Below are 17,115 nucleotides of genomic sequence, written 5' to 3' on the forward strand. Positions count from 1 at the left end.
CGAGGGGGGCCCAGCAGGGAGGTGGCTGTTTTGGTCCCTACTTAGGAAGACGGAGGCAAAGAAATCATTAAACATGTTAGCTTTGCCGTCTGGTGTGATGACCACGTTACCCATGTCATCCTGCAAGGGCCCCACATTACCCGGGACCTTCTTTTTACCCCCCTATGTATTTAAAAAAAGACTTCTTATTGTCCTTAATCTGGGAAGCCAGTCCCAATTCCATCTCTGTCTTGACCTTCCTAACTGCCCCTTCTGAATCCTTGTGGAACTGCTCTTCTGAATCTAGGTCTGCATCTAGAGGCCAGATCATAATATCCTGTTTTATGACAGTATGCACTGAGTTCCATATAACAGATCTTCAGATTTCTAATACAAGGATTAAACAAACACCCTTCTTCAGGCAGAGGGAGCATCTGGAGTTGTTTTGTGATCTTCCTGGATAGAAGCCAGAAACCAGCATGCAAGAATACAGGTCAGTGAAAATGCAATTGTGTGGCAGTGAGAGTCACAGGGGGTGAGAGACAATGGCTAGGTACAGACACTCAAAAAGTCCAAGGCTGAATCGATTCAGTCTTTACAGGTTAGTTGAAACTTCAGAGATTAAATTGAAACAGAAATAAACAGACGTTTACCTTTGATTCAAGAAATGCAGCCACATGCTTGCAGTGGCTCAGGCCAGAAGCAGAGACGTGCTAAAACATGGCTCTCTGGCTGTGTTCACTTCCTCTTCTTGCTGCCCCTGAAGTCTCTGGGATTTGCAGTCCAGAATCACTGAGGCAGGACTCTGCAGGGCTACTCATCACTTTCTCTTCCTGCTTCCAGGTTCCTCTGGGATTTGTAGTCCACAGTTGTAGCCAACAGTAAGTTTGAGTAGGGGAAGGGGTGTTTAACTCCCTTCCCTGGCCCCAGCCCCCAGCCAGGGTTTGATGGGGGTGGGTGGGTGGGACAGTCCTCATCCCTGCAGACTGGGCTGCACTCCAGCTGCGCTTGCCCCACTCCCACCCCATCAGCCAGCCCTCATTGCCCCAGATAGGGAGCAGAGGGGTGGGGCCAGCCCTGCTGTCTGGAGCAGACAGCACAGCACAGTCTAGGGCTGGAAAGCATGCTGGGATGCTGGGGGACTGTGATTTAACTTGAACCAGGAAGGGGTCTGGTACTACATTCAACCAAATTTATCTTAAACCAATTTCAGCCATTTTGAAATTGGTTTGTGTGCACTGAGCTTGTGTTCTGTTACAGTTTTAAACCAGTTTCTGAACACTTAAACCAGTTTATGTGCAACTTCTGTCCCTAGCCAATGAGTAAGAAACGGGTTGGGGGTAGGAGGGGTGGGAAATTGTGACCTGGTGACAAAATGTAGCTGGTAAATTGTAGAGAGGTTACCTGGGGTATCAGATGCCAGGTAGGTTATAATGTGCCATAAATCTAGTGTCTATATTTAGTCCATGTTTTTTGTATATAGTAGGTTGATAAAGTGAAGTTCGTAGGCTCATCTGCAAAAAGTGTTTTGTATTCTCTTTGAGGAGTAGAACTGAGAGATTGGAGAGACACTCCCCATGTCTGAAGAAGGGTGTTTGTACCTGAAAGCTTGCAAAGAAGAATTTTTCCAACTATTTTAGTTGGTCTAATAAAAGATATCACATTTACACAAAGAGCCTTGTCTGCCTATGTCCTTAGAACAACATGGCTACAACCAACACCCTTCTAACATGTTTTTTTTCCTACAGGGAATGTATTGCTCATGAAAGGTATGTTTGTGGACTGCTGTCCTATTTTTATCTATAGAGCAGGTACAGCAGATTGTACATACTTCCCTACAGTGTCCCACCCTTATTCAGGAAAGGCACGTCTAGAAGTGAAGACAGTTCACTCTTATCAGGTTGGCCCTAGCTGATAGGAAAGCTGTTGCTTCTTTCACTAAAGAGGGATCTCTAGTTCTGCTCAGTCATCATGATGTCTTTAGAACTGAAAGATACTGGAGCCCTGCACTCTGCCCACATAGAGCTGATTTGGGCACATGTTGAGGAGCTGATGCAGAAATGCGAAGATACTCTGTGAAGTAGGCAGGGGGAGCAGGCAGCCCAGAACTGCAAGCTGAAAAGGAGGGTGGGAGTGAACTTGCGGGGAGCACGTGAGCCCTTTTTTACTGCACTGAATAGGCCACAGGCTTAGGCTACCTTGCTTTCCATGCCCAGTCAGCCCTCAACCTCCCTGCTGAAGATACACTGCTGTAATGGTGGGTCTGTGCAGTTGTGTAACAGAGACAGGGTAACCAAGGCAGCAGCTCTGGGGTCCAAACAGACAGAGGGGGCAAAAAACATCTGCAGCCACAGTAGCAGCTGGTGGTGCCCCATACACTGCAACTGTCTAGGGCATGAGCTGCCCTGTTATGCCTCTGGGCTTCTGAGTGACACCTGTCTACTACCTATCTGAATGAAAGGAGCAGAACATATATCCTGTGTGTCACCACAGAGCTGTTGGCAATAACATGTCATCACTACCTACTCAGGCTCTGTTTCAACCAATCATTTAAGACAGGGGTATCAAATATACAGCCCACAGGCTGAATCCAGCCTGTGGAGCTCCATAATCCGGCCCCTGCTGCTGTCTTGTTGACCCATACACTGTGCCAGCCAGCCCTGTGCTGCATGTAGTGCTTGCTGGGGTTGGGTCTGGTCTCTGGGCTGTCCTGCACACCACGCTCACTGGGGCCAGGTTTGGGACCCACACCATGCTGCGTATGGTGCTTGTTCAGGCCAGCATCCCAGATGGGTGGGCGCTACATGCGCTGGATCAGGCATGTGGCTAGGGCTCCATGGGTCTGATCCAGTCCATAAACCAGCCCTGGCTCCCCTGATTTAGAAGTATGGGCCAGAAGGGAGTGAAAAGGGAATTTTCTTATTTTATGCCCATCTGCTGAGCTCTCCAATGTGTCCTGTCTTGGAAAGAACTGTTAGACAAAGACATGGATCAAAATCTCAAAGGAGAAGGTTTTCTAAATCTGAAGGAATGCCTATACTGAAGGTGCAGAAGTAGCAGCAGCTAAGTAGCAAGGTACATTAACTCAGACTTAGCTCTATGCTGCTATGGCTAGTCATACCCATGCTGGCCAGTTTAAAGCTATAGCTTATGCATAGCTATACCACACTTGTGCACTGACAGCACAGACTTTAACCCGACTAACAAAATGCTGGAAAGGATGGTACACTATGACTTCTGTAGTAAATCCCTACTGTGAGCTCTTGAAAATCTCTTTTGTTGAGTGGAAGCATTAGTAAAAGGGGGGTGGTGGTGGGGGAAATACAACAACAGAAATCTCTCCAACTTCACACACAGCACATCCTCAGTTAAGAGAATTTGCTATGCAAGTTAACTTAGAAAAAAAAATTAAGCGATTAAATATTTATTTTCATGCACAATGAACATAAAACATTTCTACAATGTTTTGAGATAAGCCATTAGCCAAGGCATTAGAGAACTGCGAAAGAACATAAATGAACACGTAGCTTCCCAGCAGTGCAATATAGCCAGCAATTTCACTTACCCCCCTCACAGCTTAGAAAAAAAGGGAAATTAAATATTAATTTTTCATTAATGCAACTGTAATATGCGAGCATACTGAAAACCATAGCAAATGCTCATAGAAACCCATATTAGTCCATCTTTATTGTATATGCAAGCATCAGTCCAATTAGTAATAAAAAATATGACACATATGTAATATGGGCAAGTAGGAGTGAGTTGCTGTGGGTATCAAACACCTAATTATCTGGGTGTGTGGTCTCAGTGATGGTGGTGGTGGTGTAGGGTGACAAGGACTGAGCTGGCTGTGGTGATGACTGCTGTTCCTGAGCTCTATTTAAGTAGGCATCTGGGACTGGTACCTTGGTCACCCACCCCTCTTTCTGCTACTGGTAGGTACTTTAACATGACACCACATGGCTTTTCCTGTGCCTAAGTTTCCATCTTAACTGTTGCATATCTTATCAACAGGGAGACAATAAACACGGCTCCTTGCCAATATCCTGTCATACTCTCAGCTTCTTCAAGAAATATGGGAGGCATACAATGATTTACAGCCAATGAGGTGAAACAAAGTTTTGCCCTGTAGTGGATGGAAATTTCCTATAATATAAGTATGTAGTCTAAAGTACTAGCCACTTGGGCGGTCAAAGGAAAAATAATAAACAAACTCAATTACAGTGTAATTTAATCAGTGTAGTCACTTTTATTGAACTCTTAATAATGTATGGTGAACAGCAGCATGTGGCTTTTTCTGTGCCTAAGTTTGCATTTTAACTGTTACATATCTTATCAAAGGGAGACAATTACACATGGCTCCTTGCCAACATTTTGTCATACTCTCAGCTGCTTCACAAAATATGGAAGGAGTACAGCAATTTATAGCCAATGAGGTGAAACAAGGTGCTGCCCTGTAGTGGATGGAAATTTCCTATAATAGGTGTATAGTCTAAAGTGCTAGCCACTTGGATGGGCAAAGGAAATATAATGAACTCAATCCATGTAATTTCACCAATCTAGTGACTTTTATTGAACTTTTTACATTGTACAGTGAACAGCTGTAAAACAAACACGGTACAGTATACATTGAATGATTATTTTTGCTTTAAAGAATAAAAGACCTCCCTTCACCACTGAAGAGTAGCTTTAACATTGATACAAAGTGAGGAAAAAAATGCAGAGGGAAATCTGCAAGAACTAAGGTGTTTCACACCAGTGGGTATTTCCCTGCTTGAAGTTCAGTGTTGTAATCAACAGTTTAAAGACAGTTTAAAGTTGTTTATCCCATGATCAGCTAGGTATGCATAAATCTGTTGAAAGGATGAATTCATTTGCATGAAATTCTGGAGTCAGCCATAGATTGGTATGATTGGAAAAAGATGCTGGTCACAAGGACTTTAAAATAATCTTTAAACCCTTATCTTGCAACTGTGAAGTTACCAGGCAACTTTGCAGAATTACTCAGTAGTGAATCCAGGAACAAGGTAAGAACGGGGAGTGCTTCCCCTCCACTTTGAGCTCGCTGCCTGGTCAGTGTGGGCTCCAAGTGAGCAGTCAGCTCTGAACTCACCATTTGATCAGGGTGGGATCTGGCTAGAGCCCCTGTCTTTGCATGGCTCTGGAGCCCAGGGGGCGAACACCACTGTTGTTCACCCTTCCCCTCCATCACTAAATTCATCAGCAGAGGAAAGGAGGACCAGGAACCACAAGAAAGCAAGCAGGGACTCAAGGAAGATCTTGGGCAGAGAGCTCTTGCATGACACAGCCAAAAGGGGGTACAGCCACACTGCTTCACGCCCTCTTGATTTGTCCCTGCACAAATTTAGTTGGAATTTGTGCCTTTAAGAAAACCTATGTGGTTTTAAAGAGTCACTGCTAAACAGAGAGGTTTGGGCATGGGCGGGGGGAGAAAATGGATGCACAAATACCATGTCACAATTTAATATAAATATCCCTGTACAAAGTAGTTGTAGGAAGATGGTCAGCATCTGCTTACAAAAAACTGGACCCTCTGGCAGATGCAGGAACCCATGTCAGGAAAAAGAAAAGTTTTATTCGAGCTTTGGACTTAAGACATGGGCTAAAAACTGCCCACATTATTTGGTCGTCACAGTACTGTAAACAGAGAAATGCTGCTAGGCAATCAGTGCAGTGCTACTACCCCTATTGATCAAACCAGGTTAATAACATTCCTGCATAACCAGAGGATGAGCATGTTCCTGAAGGATTGCACCAAGGTACTTCAGTCTGTGGCCCTGCTAATGCCCCACTCCTATGTAGGCTTGAAAGTCTTAAATCAGCCACAAAACTCCTGGTTCCTCTGGACAACAAGAGTTACTACTCAATGGCTGCGTCTACATGAGATGCTGACTACTTGGTAGCCCGTGACTACTGTACAGTAGCACTGCATGGCAGGAAGCATGATGCGACACTACTGTGCAGCAGTCACGAGGTACTGTGCAGTCAGCATCACGAGAAAGCTATTCCTTGGTGTGAGTGTGCTGTAACTCCGGTTATGCTGCAGTCATTTAGTACTTGTTTATATAAGTACTAACTGACTGCGCAGTAACGACTGTGCTTTCTGTGTCTTGTGTAGATGCAGCCAATTTTAAGTGGTTAGCAGACACCCTTTCTCTACTGAGCACTACGGTGTAGCCTCATCATTTGTGTACTTGTTTGTACTGTGCACAAATAGAGACATGCAAAGCAATGGGAATTCAAGATTTTCTCTGACTCTTTACTCTCATGGCCACTCTGCCCTCCCAGTTCTACACCAACGCTCTTCCTTAGCATCCACCAGTGCAAAAGTTTATTTTAGAAGGGGGCTGGCACTAATTAAGCTCTTAAATATAACCCCTCTATGAGAGGTGAAGTCCCCCATTAATCATCTTTGATTCCAAACCCAGTATGGAAATACAGCTTCTTTCCTCAATCGCTTTCCAAAACTGTATCTTTGGCACTTGCAGAATCAATTTCCCTTTTTATTCCCATTGATACCAGCAAGCCTGAAGCATCAGATGGATTTGTAAGCACAACAGTAAAATGGTGAACTCCTTAAGAACATCAGAAACTCAGATTAGGGCAAGTAAAGCAAATTCGCAATCAGAACCTTTGTCATGACTTCCAAAAAAGCCCACTGCCATGGCAACAAACCCACTCCACTGGGCACGTCTACAAGAGATGCTAACTGCACCATAGACTAATCCTACTGCGCGTTAGTATACCACAGCAAAAGCTGTACTATTGTGCTAGTGTGCAGTAGAACTAGTCTATGGTGCATTAGATTCACTTAAAAGGTGTGCACTGGCACTACTGCACATTTAGTTAGTACCTGCTATTCCAGGTACTAAACTTAATGTGCAGTAACCACAGGGCATTAATGCACGTGTAGGCATGCCCACTGTGAAATAAGACAAACTCCCTCACCAGAGGGGGAAAATGGAAGAGGTAGTGAAAATGAAACTTTCAAGAGTGGTCAGTTTCCCCAACTCCGCTCAACACCCTATTTCTCTCTATCGGGAATGGGAGCTGACAACGCTTCTGTGAGATGAAAGAACAGTATTGCAAAGTTGGTAAGAAGGAAAAAGGATGGACTACCAGCTTCCTTGAACTTTCATGCCTCGTGGTGTGCACCTAATGGCTCACCCACTCCACTCCACTCGGCAGCAGAAATCATATTAAGGACATTAACAACATTTAGAAAGGAGATTGTGGTTTGTGTCCATGTATGAATTCTTCAAAAACTAGTTAAGACCTGTGGGGAAAATGATCTGAAAGATGGTTCTGAAAAATAGTATACTAGATCTGCAGACATGGCAGCAGATGTGAGGCACGTCTGTCCAACCTGGTTGCTACAGGAACAGCGTGGCATTGCTAATCCAGTTTTAAAAAGACCCTAAACACACAGACAGAGGCTACCTAAATTGATTTAGCTTTCTAGAAGTGAAGCCAGGGTATTTCAACTGTTGAATGCTATTGTTCTGAAGAAGTACCACTGGGTTATACAGTTCAAAATAAGAATCTAGCCACCCTTACTCCCAATTACTATTATTCTCTTGCCCTTCTGAACTAATTTGTGCTGGTGTCCTGGAAGTTCCTCCTTTGCATCCTCTAGATTCTGGGTTGCTGCGAGGTCTGGTCTGGGCCCAGTGTAAACCCCTAGGTTAGGGGTTGCTCTAATTTATGGCAGCCTCACAGGGTTATCAATGTACTGCAGAGCTGCCAAGACTCAGTCAGACCACTCAGCATTATGGAAATATTCTCTGCAGTCCCCAACACTGCCCATTTCCTAGGAACAGTACATGGGGTGAAAGGAAGGAAGTGAGACAAGAGGAGTCTGCCTAGGGCTGTTTTTTTCTCCTAGGATTGGTGGTATGTAGCATTAACTATGGTTCTCCCCAGTGGAGGAATATATAGTGGCTGGAATGGTGCAAAATTTGCCCTCTTACATTTCAGGGAGAGAACCACTTGGGTTTCTTCCGCGGGTCTAGTAGCTTGAACCAGAAGAGTCCCTGGACACCTATAGAGATGTACACAGAGAGATCTACAGGGTAAAGAATGAAGTATCTTTATCCCCCCTGGCCTGGATTCTCTTAAAAATAAAACACACACACTAAAACAACACCAACAAAACCCAGCATGTGTTTTTAACTGGAGCTCATGTGAGGGCTTTTTCAAATTCTAATTTTAACCCTCAACTGGAAATGTAAGTTTTAGCCAGATTGCTAGTCCCTTTTTGAAGAAATTCCTTTAATTCCAATTTGCTGAAAACCTGTGATCTGCAGTTAGCAAATCAGTGACATGCATGTCTAATAAGAACATGCCAATAACAGGCAATCACTGATCAGTTGCCAACAAACTGGGGGGTCAGTTCCTACGTACCATAATGAAAACGGAAACAGCTGAATTTCTTAAGGGCCAGCACCTGACGCTTTCTGGCATATCCACACAGTCAAAGGCCTGTGATTGGGAGCAGCACAGTGAAGCATGGCATACACTGTGCCATGTGAGCTCACCCCCAAATGGATATAACGTAGTGTAGCCACACTGAGTGAGCACTGGGATACACCAATCTGCTCTCTCTTGGGTGTACCTATTGGCATGTGCTCAGCGCCAGGCATTACACCCATTTCAGCTCAGCATTTTTACATGTGCTCTCAAATGTGGTGCCAGGCACTTTAATTAGTGAGCCACACCAATTAAAAGCATCTGCACATCATGTTCATCAGCGCTGCCATGCATCCCTGAGCTGAAAAAATGGTGGTGGGGTGCTTTGAACTAAGGCTTATTGGACGCATTTTATTTCAAAGCACACCACCACCATTTGTCAGTGAGGAGATGCACAGCGGTGCTGATATGGGTGACATGCGAGGCTGCTAGAGCACATGAATTTCCGTGCTCTATGCAGACTCTGTTAATTGAGTCTGCTCCAACATGCTGGATTTCCAAGGCATCAACAAGCTTGCCACATATGTGTAGGAGCAGCGTGTATGGAGCAGGAATGCTCTGCTCCACTGTGGCACTCCCTCTGCTGTCCCTTTGATGGGGCAGCCAGGCTCAATAAAACCAGGATTTCCTCCTTGGAGAATATTTTTTAAATGATAATTCTGCCTATCAGGTCCCAGTAGGGGGCTGTGCTTCTTCATTTCCCCTCTACCCTCCCAGTCTGATTAAAAATTAGGAATGACTTCCCATCTTTAATCCTTCCTAGCATGATTGTTTGTTCGCCAAGCTTCATCTGTTACATTATTGCTTGAAAATGCAAGTAGCACTAGAGAGAGGATGTTTCCTAATGATGCCATATCAGTTACTCTGGTTTAATCCCATCAAACACAAACAGTTTTTAAAAAGGGGAAGCAGCTTCAGAAATCCCTGATCTGCTACAATGAAGTGAAGAAACTGAACAAGCCGGAAAGCAAGGGAGCCTCATGGCATCACTGAAGCCAAGCTGCCATAGAGAGCCTAGGAAACCTAACTGTGTGGATCCTATCAGGGGGTGTTTTGCCATGAGATCCCTTCTGCTGGTAATTAGACTGACCTTGCCTACTACTGTACTTAACTTTTTCTAGGATTTTTTTTCTAATACTGTACAGCCCCTTTCTTCTGATTCTTGTTTTCTTGGTGGTGATGGTTTCCTGGATTTATATACTTGAAGAATTACTTAGGCCAAGTTAGGACCAAATGAAAGGAAACCATTTCTTTAAGGCATTCAGATCTATGGCTTACAGACTTCACCTTCTGCCTCGAGACCAAGTCTTTCAGACACTTTGCCTGAATGTATAAGTGTCAATATAGTAATAACTTGGGGTGACTTCCAGGATCTAAGGTAATAACACACAGAGGTAACGGCAGGAGAGTTTGGTCTACTTTGGGCACAATGTTAAAGGCATACCACAAACTGTCCTGAAATTATTATTCCTATAATGACATTTTTAAATGGGGAAGTTAAAAGGGAAGAGGATGCACAGCGAACTCTTGAAATTACTGACAGATAAGTGGTGCTACCAGTACTTCTCTTCAGTCTCATCTTCTCAACCATCAACTGCTTTATTTCCTTCACTCCCTCAACCTTTCTTTTTCTTCACTTATTTCCAAGCCAGCAAGGCTGTGGTCACTATGATGATAAATATTTTTGTTAAACTTTTTTTGTTCATTTCCTTCTGGATTGGAAGGAAAAGGTCCTGTGGATTTTTGCAAGAGAAAGCTAGCAGCTAAAAGAGCTGCTGATATCTAGGAATGGACGGATAGAACGAAACGAGGCCGGTGGTGGTGCATGGTGGGAACCACCATTAAAACCAATGATTTTCCTCTTGTCTAACTGCCTATTGGAACTTCGCTGGATGTTGTTATTTGGCTTCTCTTTTTTCATGTACATTTTTCTTCAGTAGAGGGAAGTGAGAAACTGAAACAGAATTACCACTGCTGAAGGAAGCTTTGCTCCTAACAAATAGCCAATCAGAGAAGGAGGATTACAGCACCCGTAATAAGGATGAAATATGGTGATTTTTTTCCATAAACAAAATCCACAGAGTGCTTATGCAAATCACCCAACTGTTTGGCTGATGCTTACCTTTAAGCCACAGTATGGGGATATGTGGATTATGCTATTAACTGAGATACAACCGCGTTCCCATTATGTAAGGTCAGAGGCACATGAGAGTCCAGACAATTTTGGAAGTGGAAGAAATCTGTAGCTAATGTTCAGCATGCCTGTACTCCCTGACCAGCTGAGACAGTGCCATCTCAATCGAGCACAGGTAGTGTAAGGCACTGAGAATCCAGAATATTTGTCTCATAGAATTAGCTAAATTTTGTCATAAACTGGTAGTCCTGCTGGCTGCAATACAGTTTATATGCTTGTTATCTAGGCAAGATTTGTCTTTGATGCAGTTATGTTTTCGTTCACATTACAAACAAACATTTTTTTTCCCCTGCAGTAGACAGCTAGAGGTCAGAAGCACTTGAAAAACTGGTGGGTTGCTAAGAAAGGTTCTTACCCTGGCCAGTGTAAAGTTATAGGACCACCTGTAAATGAAACACCTGTAAACAGCTTGCTCCAATTTTGTTCTTGTGTTTGCACCTATGCTTGTTTACCAAGGTGGAAATAAGCAAGAGTTTCTGTCCTCACAAATTAAAAAGTCCATCTTTTGCATGGACACTCGTTTACTATCTCACTGTAACATCATAGGTAAGACAAGGCAAGCAGTAGGTTTGCTTCATGGTAACTGGTTGAGGAAAATCTTAAAACCAGTCCCCAACTGAATTTTACTTTAACCCTTTCCCTGATGGCTACCTTGCTGTAAATGAAAACATCATCCCTCCCCTGCCCCCAAACACACTCAACACTAACCATCTCTTACTACAAAGGGGCATACTGCTATTGGCACTATGCCCAGCATCTTTGACTTACTCAACATCCTTAAACCAAATACCATCTCACGGATGGTCTTCCCTTTAGTTAGGTTCCAGAAATGTTTCAAACAATTAAACATTAGGACACAATCAATTAGGTTCACACTAGTTAATTTAGGTAGCATTTAGAAAAATAGAAACCTATATCTTGGCAGGGAATATTGCCTCTCTGATTCAAAACCAAACCGAAAAAGTCATGAAATATTTAGATGTGTCAATTACATTACGGAAGTCAGGATGGCCAGCTGTGTTTATTTCTGGAAAGTTAAAAAACAAAAAACAAGAGACAGAACTTTCTATCTAGGAAAAGAAAGGGACCTGATATTCTTTTTGGAGGCTGGAAAATGTTGTTGCAGAAGCTGCAAACATGCTGACCCCATAGCTTAGGTGTTTTTTCTTTGCCGCTCCCGTGCAGTCACAAAGTTAAGCAGGTCGATGGCTGTAACAATGCCAAACACCATCTGTCTCTTACTAGATGTGCCGTCACTGTGATCTATATGAAAACATAAAAGAGTTTTTTCCCCACCTTTACAAAACTTGAGCCAATAGACAAATGATCTTATACCAAACAGAACAGACTGAGCCACTCATGCAATTTTCACACCATGCCTTTCTCAAACTAGAAGTCAGGGCAAATAATTCCAAAAGTCCAGAGGTAGGGTCAGATATTACTATGTGCCGTAGCTGATGGAAGCCAACTCCTATTTCAACTGAGAGAACTCTAGGAATGGCTGAAATGTCTGCTAAGGGCTCCCAAGAGGTAGCTGTTGGCACTAAACAGTCATGGGAGGAAAGGCAAGGATCTGTTATGATAAAAAAAACCAACTGACAACAAGGGACATAAATAAGCAGTCTGTTATCAAGATGGAAAAAAAAAACCAGCTCTAAAATATGGTACTAGGACTTGATATTTAACATTCTTAGTTATCTGGAATTGGGGTGAACAAGTGTATTACTGAAGACTCCAGAGGACTGTGCATGACTTCAGAGGGAATTCAGCAAACAAACAGGCCTCACATTAACAGGTGAGATTCTATGTAGAAAATGCAAGATAACAAGGGAAAGAATAAACTGAATTATCATGACACCATGATGAGCTGTAAATTAATTGCATATATGCACCCCCCCCACTCCCCAGGTAAATGTTAAGATAGGCAGCTCACTGAAAACTTTTTCTCAGTGCCATGATGCACAGCCCCTGTGTCCGTAGCTTATAATACAGAAGGGACCTGGTGATAATTCATAATACAACACCACTTGCATAAGCCAATGGCACATCCTAACTCCGAGTATCATTTTTGGTCACCTCACTTATTACAGGATATTGCAGAAAGACTAGAGCATGGCAATGCAAATTAGGGGCTTCAAAAATCTCTTATAGGAGGAGAAGTTATTTAGGCAAATTTAAAAAGGAAATGAGCAGGAATAGGAAGTGTGGAATTGTTTTAGCGATGGTTACAGGTATGCTCTCATTTATCTTTTATCTGCTTCCAAAGAAATTAAAAGGCAAGAAGGTTTTTCCATTAAACAACAACAAAAACCAAACTAATAAAAGCCCCAGTGTGAGTTAACCTGTGGAACTCGTTGCCATGGGAGAACTGCAATTTAGATCATGGGCATCATAAGAAAAAAAAACAGGCTTGATTACAACATGTTATTCATTAACTAACTCCTACCAAAACAAAGAATAAATATAATTTATTGAAATGACTAACACAACAGGGTAGACAGAACCTGTTAGCACTGCTCATTTTGGGCCATTCTTTATTCTGGAATAATGCAACAGAAATCTGTGAAGCAACTCCTGGATTTAATTATTACTTCATACGGATAGCAGAAGCAGAACTGCTCCCATTGTTTGCGGAGTAATTATACAGAAATACCACAATATAATAGAGACCCTTGCTTTTGCCGACTTGTACCATGCAGGACATCAAAAGCCTCCTATACAGGGTCTTCCCTTGTCACATGGTACTGTGTACATAAGGGCTACATTTTAAAAGGTGCAGTACATTATACTTACACTGAATCTGTTCATGGACTACTAGAGCAAAGTGGTCTATTTCCAGGATATGAGAGAGTTTCCCCAAGTTGTCTTTCAGATGAATCTACAATGAGGAAGTAACATAAAAGCAAAGTGTCCTGTGGTAACTAAATGATAGAAAGCCCCCCCCACCACCACCCCTAACATCATTAAAATTAAAATAATAAGTACACAGATAGCACTGTTCATGATCAGAGTGCTCCATGATGCTATGTCCTAATGGGTACATCCACAACACAGAAATGGCATGCCCTAGTCTGGCCATTCACCTGCCCTCCCTCTCTCGCCTTGCACTCATACTCCAAACCCAGAAATGATTCCTGCGGCCCCTCCAGTGGCTGCTCTCAAACACACTGGAGACCAGAGTCTTAAGAGTAGAGTGGCAGTAGTGGCATGCCCTGGAGCAGCATTACCAACGTATTTCCAAGTCTGGAGTGTACAGTGGGAGCATGTTTGGAAACAGCCTGCCTGGGACACACCACCACTGGGGGCCTTAATATACCTTATTAAATGGTGCTGGTTTTGTTTTTTTTTTTAAAGAAGCTGAACCTTAAAAAGGAAACACAAAAGAATGTAGCATGTGACATTTTCATTCTGACTAAAATGTAGGAGAGCTGTTTTTTAAAAACAGGGACTAACGCTGATCCAAGCACCTAATAAGAGACCGACACCATATCAGCTCAAGAGTATGCTTACCCACAGAGCTCTGGAAAGACTGGGAAGAAAAAACAAATTCATTCGGGCTTCAAATTTAGTCAGAAGAGAATTTTTGGGGAAGTTTGCAAAGAGGGTAGAGAAAAGCCATAAGAAAAACAAACCCCCTCAAGAGTGAAGAATGCTGAGTTAATATCTTGTTCAGACTCAGGATAAAGAACCCAGGACCAAGAATTCATTTTTAGCATCAGTAAAGCTGTTTAAACTATTTCTTGAGCAAATTGGAACAATAAAACAATACAAGGGCCAGATTTTTTTAAAGGCAACATATTCCCATTTGAAATAACCATACTTAAAAAAAACCCTGGCCTCGACTATTAATCTTATTTGTTGGCAGTGGCTAAACGGAAACCAAAAACCCTACATTGCACAAACAACCAGTTTAATATTTTCTATGTGCTTCAATCAAGGCAAAAACAAATCTGTTTTTTTGGCTGGGCTACTAAACATCTGCTTTGGGAGGGAACTTTCATACAAGTAAAGGATGAACAGGTATAGCGAATGGCCTTTAGCTTGATAAAACCTCAGAATGGGACTAGGAAATAAATTTTGCCCTGAGAACAGTCTAGGCTGAGTTGTAAAACTGAGCTCTGTCTAGTATACTATGGACTAGACCAGGGTTGGCAACATGTGAACTGCGGGCCAAATCCAGCCCATGGAGCCACTGGATCTGGCAGGGGAGGAGGGTGGGACAGACAGCGTGCGGAGAACGATAGCAGTGTGGATACAACTTCCAGCTGCCTGGCCCTGACGCAACTCCCCACCAGCAGGAAGCTGTGCCCATGCTATAGCAGGGGAGCAAGGGGCTGGGAAAAGCAATGCTAGTGCTAGCACAATTCCCAGCTGGCTATCCATCCCACAAGTCACTCCTGTGTGCTTCACAAACCTGTTAAAGAGGTTTTCCCACCTCCCTGCAATTTCAAGAAGTTTCCCTTTCTTAAGCCAAAAATTTTACCTGAAAACTGTCTTCAAACCATGTTCTTTTATACAAAAATTTTCTACCATGTCACTGCAAGCATTTTATTCGTTTGAATAAACCACCACCTTTTCCTGGTATCTGGGTTTACCTACAGATTGATAAATGCTGAGGTGTTTCATAAATATCTCTTTCCAAACACTTCAAAGCTCAGACTAGCTAGGATAAGTTATCAAAGAAAGTGAGTACAAAGACAGCTACAACCAATGCTTAAATTTAAGTAGTCTTGATTCTTAATGGAAGTGAACTTATAGAATTTGGTCTGATTTCTTCCTCACCATTATTTTTCAAATGGCTCTAATTAAAGCACTCACCGTGTCTCGTGTATTCAGCATCCCACACTTTAAAGTGGCAGCAGGGATGCTTTATTAAAGCTCATTCAGCTAATTTTAGTTAAAGTGCCCCTAGTGCCATTTTGAAGTGTGGGGATGCTGAATACATGAGATCCTGAAGCTGCTGAAGCATGCTAATTAGCACACTCCAGCAGATAACTGAGTCTGCTCTGACACACTGTAATTACAGCATGTCAGAGCAGCACCCCAGCATGTCTACAGGCACCCAAGATGTCTAAAAGAGTCAGATTTGCACACAAGGCCCAAAAGAATAGAGGCAAAACTCTAAACAATGTTAATGGAACCAACACATATTGGATCAGGCTCAAAGTTTTCTTGCCAGCTAGCATACAAACTCTCTTCTGCAGTCAATGGAAACAAGATACAGTGGAGGTGTTCCCTATAAAGTGAGTAAAAAATGTAAACCATGCTAAAAGAGGTGGCCAATTAAACCCAAAATGCTTTGCTTGCAAATTCTCTCTTCTCCTACAGCTTTTGACTCTTTGGAACTTTTTGGTTCATTTGGTCTTCAAAGCAGTTACTATATTTTCATAGTTACATAGTTTCTAGGGTCAGAAGGGACCTGAGCAGATCATCTAGTCCGACCCCCTGCCATGGCAGGAAAGAGTGCTGGGGTCAAATGACCCTAGCAAGATGTTCATCTATGCGTCTGCATAACACCGGGCAATTGTTAGTAGCTGATGCATTATTCCATTGTTCTTCTGAAAGAATCTGGGAATAACATTATCCAGCTTCTTTGAGTCACACTTTTGTGGCTTGCTTGTGAGAATGGTCTTCTCTGCCTGTCAATGTGCAATACTTGATTGACTAAGTTATTTCATGACTTAAGCCTTCAGTTTTAGGATAAGGGTCATTTGGTAACTTTAAATCAAAGCTGGAGTTAATATTCTTCAAATTCAAGGTGACCAAATTGGTAAGAAAAAATTGTGACAGCCATTCCAGAGAGGGTTTTCATTGTCTTGGCAGCATCACATTGTCTTTTACTTGAGGTGTGCTGTGCCAAAGATCTTTATCTACAAAAAATACTATATGCTACCTTTGTAAAAGTGTAGCGCCCTTACTATCCCAAGTTCACTAGCAGAGGTTCTAAATAAGCATAACCAAAAAGAGCAAGAATCTATGGTGCTTCTGAAAGGTTGCGTATGTAACCATGTTGCTCCAATGTATCAGCAATTCAAAACTTTAAGAAAAGGAAAGTTCTAAAAATTTAGACAAGAATGAATTATACCATGACCAGTACATCTGGCATGATAGTGGTTACCAGGAGATGTAGTTGGAGGAAAGGTGGATATTCAATTTGAGACCATTTAAGGAAACTGGAGGATGGGTAGTGTGTCCATGGAAAAATACAACCTCAGAAGCACAGGAAATTGCCTGCTGTAGCTACAACCATGACTACACCATACAGCATAAGCAACACATGGCTTATCAAAGTGAGGGAGGATAGGAACTACACAGCTTTGTTACGCACCAGACTGTCACCTGACGTTTGATTTGCTGTCTGGGGAGGAAAAATATATATATTTTTAATTACATCTGCAAAGCACTAGTGCTTCCTTTCATTCTAAGCTATAAAGTAAATATCCAGTAGAGTA

General features: G+C 42.6%; 1 protein-coding gene across 3 annotated transcripts in view; it reads right to left on the bottom strand.

Moving 5' to 3' along the window:
- Positions 1-8,818: 8,818 nt before the first annotated feature.
- The window catches only part of LOC109305862 (cystathionine beta-synthase-like), a 44,349-nt gene continuing 36,052 nt past the window's right edge, over positions 8,819-17,115 (bottom strand). For all 3 annotated transcript variants that reach the window (XM_019529010.1, XM_019529012.1, XM_019529011.1), the window contains 2 exons: positions 13,457-13,541; positions 8,819-11,926 (listed from right to left, as the gene is read on the bottom strand). In XM_019529010.1, coding sequence (XP_019384555.1) covers positions 11,817-11,926; positions 13,457-13,541 — 195 coding nt within the window. In that variant the 3' untranslated portion in view covers positions 8,819-11,816. The remainder of the gene's footprint in view (positions 11,927-13,456; positions 13,542-17,115) is intronic.

Source organism: Crocodylus porosus, unplaced genomic scaffold (genome assembly GCF_001723895.1).
Source record: "Crocodylus porosus isolate Cpor-Errol unplaced genomic scaffold, CroPor_comp1, whole genome shotgun sequence".
Classification (NCBI taxonomy): domain Eukaryota; kingdom Metazoa; phylum Chordata; order Crocodylia; family Crocodylidae; genus Crocodylus; species Crocodylus porosus.